General features: G+C 42.8%; 1 protein-coding gene across 1 annotated transcript; it reads right to left on the bottom strand.

Annotated features, from left to right (window-relative positions):
* Positions 1-1,307: 1,307 nt before the first annotated feature.
* LOC111868842 lies at positions 1,308-5,610 on the bottom strand. The gene is made up of 4 exons (XM_023859867.2): positions 5,504-5,610; positions 4,709-4,810; positions 3,202-3,325; positions 1,308-1,509 (listed from the first exon to the last, which is right to left on the bottom strand). The coding sequence occupies exons 2-4, from the start codon at positions 4,800-4,802 to the stop codon at positions 1,389-1,391; spliced, it is 339 nt and encodes a 112-aa protein (XP_023715635.1). The 5' UTR covers positions 4,803-4,810; positions 5,504-5,610; the 3' UTR covers positions 1,308-1,388.
* Between the last annotated feature and the right edge of the window lie 2,344 nt (positions 5,611-7,954).

Raw genomic sequence — 7,954 nt, 5'->3', positions numbered from 1 at the left:
TGCGTAAGATATGACCAATCCAATTAGCCTTCCGTTTTCTTATTTCGTGTAGGATATTCCTCTGCTCACTGACTCTAAATAACACTTCTTCATTTCTCACATAATCGGTCCAACTGATCTTCACCATCCTTCTCCAACACCACATTTCGAAGCTTTCCGTGTTTCTGATCTACTGCGCTAAGTGTCCAAGTTTCAGCCCCATGCAAAGCCATGCTCCAAATGTTGCATTTCACTAGAATTTTAGCTCGAAAGTGTAACTGCGGCAGTCTTTGAGAATTCGAAACTTGACAGCTTCGGCAACTCGTAATTCTTAAGGAGGACGGCCAGAGACTGAAGCCAAGCGTAGCATCCATCAAGGACCTGTCGAAAGTTACGTTATGTCTTTAAGGTCTAAAATCCAAAGTCACAGTGAGCTGACTGGAAATCATGGAAATAAAGTGAACTCCCTAATTTAAAAAACGTCCAATCACCAGAATTTAAGGGTGTGACAGAGCCAAGAAGCTGATGGGCCAAGGACCTCACGGTTTGGAAAGAAGTCAGTCACACAGTTGACACAAAAATTGATGAACTCATAAATGTAGCATTTGTGGTTTCCTGACCTCACACATTCATATTTATCGTTAGTAGAATATGTAAGAAATATTTAGAAATGGGAAGAATTGGTATACAAGACTCAGGTGCTTGAATAATGAAACAGACCAACCAGTTTGTTCCGTTGCTCAAATTCTGTAAGTAGCGGGATTTGTGTTGATTTACACTGTCTTCTGTCACATGTGACTATAACAGTTCATTCGAAACCGCATAGACGTGCAGTCACCTACATGTGCACCCACAGGACCCTTCCTGGACATACGGCATATCTGCCCCTCGTTTTGTTACGAATCAAAGTTGTTTAGTTTGTGCTTTTCCTTTTGTTTTTAGAAGTAGACACTTATTCGTTACCATCACCACCTACGGGACACCGTGACAAGTTATCAATGACAATTCCATTTCTGTCACATATAATCTCCTTTGTGCGGTTGAAATGTCACTGTAACAGGATACTATAAGCAGGTAGGACTTGGAAAAATACTGAACACGTGTTGGATTTCAGCTACTCAAAGGGGCTACTGTGAGGAGTAGGATGTGTTGGATTGTAACGTCGTGTAGTTCGATAGAAATCCATCGGGTTTTCGTAGGAACGAATGCTCTCCAGCAGTAAAGAGTCTGAACTTCTACAGAAGCACATGGCATCACAACACAGATGATCCTACCAAACACATCATGAACTAATGCCTAAGGGATTAGAGACTGGACTGAATGCGGAAGACTTTGCTTAATAGCCTATATTTGTGACCACAGACATACCCCAATGTCACTATAACATCGATGTAACAAGAGGGCTGCATTTACCACAGATTCATTTCATGTGACGAGGAGCAGGTTGAGGGGCAACACTCAGGGTACTTCAGTGTTAAGTTCTCGGGCTTGTCCTCGCAACCAGGGAAGCTTATAATTCTCATCGAACACCTGAAACAGAAATGTAGCAATGGTCTTGAGTGAGTTTCTTCTGCATCCTTCCCTATTTTGATTACAAGTCCACCTCGGAGGGCTCTGCCCAAGTCCTTGCGGCATAATATTTTAAGTACGGTATGTACACTAAGGCGTCATGGCGGTATAACTTTTGTGTGAAGAGAAAGTTAGTACCAGAATTTAGTTGAGTCAAAACTTTGTTCTCAGCCTACTCCCCTTTCACAAATAAAGAAAGCAGGTTTATGGGATTCTCATGCCATGTGTTTCCCCCCCCCATTCCAGCTTTGGAAGCAGTTGGCCCATTGTCACGAAATTTGGCTCCTACCTTATACCATTAAGAGCCACCATAATATCGTACTTTCACAATTTCCTATTTTTTTTCCCATGACACTACAGCCCCAGTGGGCCTAGGCCTACCTCCGTGTACTTCTCCGTTCGCTTCGGTTTTTCTATCTTACACATTCGGTAGGACTCCTTGGGCGGGTGATCAGCTCGTCGCAAGACCTCTGCCTGTACACAAACAGAAAAACGCACACAAACATCCATGCCCTGAGTGGGACTCGAACCCACGATCCCGGTTTCCAAGCGAGCGAAGACAGTACATGCCTTATACCGCTCGGCTACCGTTACCGGCCACAGTTTCCTATAACAGATAATAATTACATGGTTGATGCACGAACTTCTGAGGTAGGAACGATTCTAGTGTGAAATTCTGTAATTGTATGCAACAGAATTAACGTAGGCAACACTCCGGACACATTCCTTGTGTCCGTGTTCATGAGGCTGGGAAAGATACTGGCAAATTGGACTGGAACTAAGAGCAGATTATGTAATGTGAAGCTTGCTAGCATTCAGCACATGATATGTGTACATTGCATGCTCCTCTACATAACTCAGAAATACAAAGCTGTGAGTCTGTCTCTTGCTTCATATGGTGTGAATGTTTTTGTCACTCTGAGGGAAGAACAAAATTCACTGTGTAAGAACAAAGTTATGAAAACAAATCCGCACTACATAAAACGAAGTAGCAAGGAAATGAAGAAAGTTAAGTAGCAAGCAATTCAGACTTTATATTCTCCACTTAATGTTGCGTGTAAAATGAAAATCAGAAGAACATAAGTGGAAGAAGGAAAGTTACAGATATTTGGAAGAGATAATTTAAGATTCCAAGTGTAATTTTGTTAGCCTACATTCATAATTTGAAAAATTAAAAATAGTCTTTGTATCTATGTGTGTATTCACTCCTATCAACTTTTGAATGCCTCAACCGATATTTATGAAACTTGGTATGCATATCATGGCACATAAGACCATCTCAACTGTGCACTTCATAAATCCCTCCCATCAGTCTGTGTAATCACCTAGCGTTGCTAGGCAACGCCTCCGCTAACCGCACCCGCGGAAATTAAGATTTGCTGGAGGCGTCGTTTTCTCTACATTCTATGTCTTATCAAACGAAAGTACGCGATTAGTTCTTACCGAAGTTCGTGCAATGAAATCTTTGGATAAAATAAATGTGAAGGTCTGTACTTGATTTATCCACGAGTAACAGAGAGTAAGTTTGAATGGCGGAGTTTTGTGAACATGGAATGAAACTTCTTATTCTATGGAAGGACAGTTTCCTGAACAGCCGAGTAACCATGAACTGTTCAAGGCGTATAACTAGAAGCACTTATTATTTATACTCACGTTGATCCGACCAGCTCCACGTAGCCGACCCGGGAAGATGGCTGGCAGGTGTATTTCACACACTCGTTTTCCTTGTAGTACGACTCCCCCGCGCTTAATTCCACGAAACATTTGCCGGGAGCTTCTGTCGAAACGAATGAAACAGACGATCATCGAACTGTGCCTGTTGCCGTCCGGATTTCAAGAATAGAGACAGACTTGTTAAGGTAAACTGTCTTGTTCTGGAAATGGCTAAGATATTTAAAGTGTTATGTTCGTAATGAGATTATGAGGGCAAAGGAATACATAAACTTTCAAGCTGAGGAAGCGGTAACGGTTTAAGGTAGACTGCGGTGTTCTGTGTTGGCAGCGTATGGTCTTATAGTAGGCGCGGAGATACCAGCTGCCTCCAAATGCCGGGTACCCTAAAAGTGAAGGCAGCAATTAACTCAAACGTCCGTAACTAGCTACCAAACTACACGGAGTCTTAACCTAAACGGCCGTAGTCAGTACTTCCATTGCCTGCCATCTCAAATAGAGATTTAAGATGTTTGTATAAGCATTATTGAGGAAGCATTACTTGGAAGTTGGAGATGTGAAATTAATGAGGGATGGAAAATTTTTAAATTATCCCGGCTGTTATACCATAAGCTACTCAGTCCTACGCTTACCGTAAGGGCCTTCGGACGAACTGCCTATGAACCTGGTAACAGTGTTGCTGTATAGCCATGGCACGCATTATGGGCCGTTCGAAAAGTGCCACATGCAAGAATCGTGGCCAGGGACCTCCAGCCATATACACGTATACTTTCAGTACCCATCTAGTACAGAGCTTCTACTGTGAAATGTCATAGCTGATAGATATCAGGGGGATTATTCAAAAGGGCTTTGGCTCTAGCACAACTGCCAGATATGGCGGAAGGGCCGTGATAAGATGAGGAGCACAGAATGTACTGAACCTAGACACATGACTTTCGGCATATAACAGGCGAGCCTCCGAACTTCGCCTTGAATGTAGCGACTGCTTTGTAATAGCTTCAGGACATGAAGCCTCCAAACGCCGAAAATCGAGGTTATCCCTACCGCTATACTTGACAAAAAATATAGGGAATTGGGCGAAAATATCTTAAGTATACATAAAAAAAACTGTGGAATGAGTCCGATAATTTATCTGGCCATATTCTGTATTTATTTCCTTCTAATCTAACAGTGAATACGGATGCCCTAACTGCCCAAGCAGTCGTTCTGCATATGCTAATTCTTAACATGTACATTTTCCCTCTCGGCTTCTTGGATAAATTGCCTTGTCTCCCAGACGTTTCGCAAAAATTTGTACTTACCCAGAAATTTAGATTAAGCATAAAATTTTTTAAATTGCACGCAGTGAAAGCGTATCTGGGCTCCTCAAAGTACTGTCATATCTTATATGGCTTCTAGGAAAATTTGGAAGTGAGTAACTTACAGCTGCTTTCAAGTCGACACGTGGCAAGATAGGAGTAGCAGTTGACTGTAAATATTTCAGACTCACCCTGTCTCTCAGGCAGTATCTCCCTGTAAACGGCGCCTGATGTGCAGCCGGCAAGCGTCAGGACGGCGGTACTGAGAGCAAGAGCTATCAACATTTTCGTGCCTGAAACAAACACAAACAGCAGCTTCGGTTACGTATTGGCAGCAAGTCCTAGAGTCGCGTGTCACAGCTCCGTTCTACTACTGCATAGGCAAGACATGTACCGCTGGTAGTGCCTAATAGGTTGCAAAGGGGACGCGATGACAAGAGAAACAAACAGGCCCGTGAAATACTTCCTGCTGACATGTTGGGAGACTAAGGTGTTAATTGAAGAATAGTAATGTCACGTGTCCAGGGTTCCGTGACTAATAATAACGGGTTCTGGACTGGATGATTGGATTTATTGGCACTTCTGTTACATCTACAATCAATTATAACAGCTCACAAACAATGGCTGCCTAAGACTCGCTCCATTCCTTAAGGCGCGTCCACATTGCTCGTGCTCGCCAGGCTTGTGCTCGTCGGGAGACTTGTCTGGCTTTTACGTGTGGCCGTAAATCTTCGTCCACACTACTTCAGTTGCTCGCCAGGCTTCGGCGCGTGAGGATCCATATATTTACTCGTAGTGTCTTTAGGCTGTAGTTGTATTTTAATTTATTGGCTATAGTTTTAAAATTAAAAAATTAAAATTTTCTTGTCTCGTGACTTGTCATGTCGCTCACATTACTCGCGAGCATAGTGAGTCACACGAGCACGAGCACGAGTAATGTGGACGCGCCTTAAGAGCAGATATGAATATGAGTTATATCTATGTACCTTGAAGCTTAGTTGGATGAACTGAATTCCTGGGTGAGTACTGTACACACTGACACTCACATCAGCGACGCCTGACTGTCCACTGGTCGTGTTCTGCCTCGTACTTTGATAAGGGACTTATCAGTCTGGAGCTATTCCAACTTTAATGTTAAAAAGAACATTACAAGATAAACCGAAGGCTCAGGTCGTGTCAGTATCCTGAAGATTTATGGTACGTACCCATCAAAACAGGACATGCAGACTCTGCGACACGGAGACCAGTGAATGCCTCAGTTACAGCTCAGACTCTCCATTTACGCGGAAGACAATTGCAGCAAACAAGTAGGTAACCCCCAGCACGTAAGCGTCTGACTTGTATTCGAAGGGTATGGGATTTGAATCTCGGATCCTATCTTATCCTTCCACGCGAGTTTGCCTGCACCAGTACCTGTAATACGTCTCCTCCTGAATCGTTTCATGTTACGCATGCGCAGAGCCGTCGTAGAAGAACTTACATCATTTAAAGTCTAATATTTAATTTAATTTGAGACACATAATTTGCTCTTCAAGCGTAACTGAATCTCAATGTACAATGTTGTGCGCCTAAATGGAATTTGTCCAGAAGAAAGCATGATCGTGATACAGTGTGCCAAATTCATCTACGCGTATTCTTGCATGCAGTTCTGAGCGTATGCACGGAAGGCCCAGGAAGATGCCAGTTAAAGCATACTGATTTACTCAATTCAAGAAAAAATGATGAAGACAAAATGACCTTGAACTCTGGGAGAGGATTTTGGATTCGAAGGGTTTTATGTGCATGGAAAAGCAAGTTTGCAAATTGCTGTACCGAATTGTTATTATACCACTCCACCGATAATCCGTAACGTTTTGCGTAAACTCTTGTGATTACATGATTACAAAATTCAGTTCCCCCATGAAATAAAATTCACTGATCCTCTGAATAGTTTAAAATATTCGAATTTAATATTAAGTGAAATTCATGAAGTTTTTTTAAAGATGAATACATTTTGCAAACAACACATTCGGCCCGTAGTAACCTTCGTCACAACTGTCGTAACTGTGGAGTAGGACAACCATATGAAGTTCTGAGCAAGCATGTGACGTCCCGAAATTTAATGTGCGTACATCTGTATGGTTACGTGTTAAAACCTTTCTTTCTGCAGGGAACACCGTTAAGCTGAACATGCATGTCTACTTTCCAGAATTTAATGAAAATCGACTGTTTAATTTTTTAGATAGTGCACGAGGATGAGGTGATTTGTATTTTTTTTAACGAACCCGACAATTTATTTGATTTATTTTCTGAAAGTTCTCGTATTATTTGTCAAACACACAGACACTGTCGCTCTTTACTACACGGGAGTTAGGCGCTTGATGCAGAAACGCGTACGTCCGTGCTCTGCGGGGTGACAAGGCATGGCGCTCTGATGGAAAGCACTTCAACGACATTCCAGATGAGGAGGCATGCGCAAAACCGTATTCCTGTACTTTTATTTCACTTTAACCTTCTACGGACTAATGAACACACTATGTGGCACGGATAATTTCTTCTTCGAAAGCGGTCATATTTCCTTATTTAAGAAAGTGGTCGGACCCATTCTTGAGAAGCAGTAAGCATGACCGCCGTCTAAGCTTAAATGACACCTCGGCGTCGTACGCATGTCTTATGACAGCGAATGAACGTTATGCGCATGCGTTTCGAATTAGATAGGCATTAAATATGTTAGTAGTTACTCAGGTTGCATTGTAACCGTTCCGTCCTCAACTTAGTTAACGTTCGGTTATTCGGTTTAGAGATTGCAGTCTAGCCAATCGGTACGCACGAGTTCTCAGGGCGTACCAACGGGACTGGATAGCAGTGTAAACAGCGGAAACGAGGTGGGGATGTGAAGTGTATACGGTTATTAGTTAACGAATAAGTCACACTTAGAATCACAGTTTGCCGTTAGTGTACATCTCCCTGAACAATAAATGAGAACCGCTGTATTAATTATTCAGACTCAAAGTCTATGCCGTTATTACGAAACATCAGGTTAGTCGTGACTGGAATTGTTTTCGTTGATTTAAAATAAAGGTCAGTGTTTACGTAAAAGATTTCCCTCGCGGTGATCAACGTACGAGTAATTTGGAAAAGCTAGGTGCTCCTTCAGGCAGGCTCTGGGGTCCACCCAGCCTTCTACCCAACGGGTACCGGGAACTCTTTCCTCGGGGGTAAAGCGACCGGGGCGTGAAGCTGACCACTCACCTCCATCTAGTGCCAAGGTCAAGAAAATGTGGATCTATACATCTATTCCCCATACGCCTTTATGGCGTAGTGCTTAATTAGTTAAGCACAGGGACAACTTTACCTTTACATTTTACGTTAGGTGCTCCTTCAGACCGGAGCCACTGACCACTTGCACTGCGCACGGGGGTCCGAAGCACTACTGTATGCTGAACACCCGGGTAAAT

Source organism: Cryptotermes secundus, unplaced genomic scaffold (assembly GCF_002891405.2).
Source record: "Cryptotermes secundus unplaced genomic scaffold, Csec_1.0 scaffold310, whole genome shotgun sequence".
In the NCBI taxonomy this organism is placed as follows: Eukaryota; Metazoa; Arthropoda; class Insecta; order Blattodea; family Kalotermitidae; genus Cryptotermes; species Cryptotermes secundus.
Note: the sequence above shows the minus strand (reverse complement) of the source record. Positions and strands in the feature narration are given on the sequence as shown.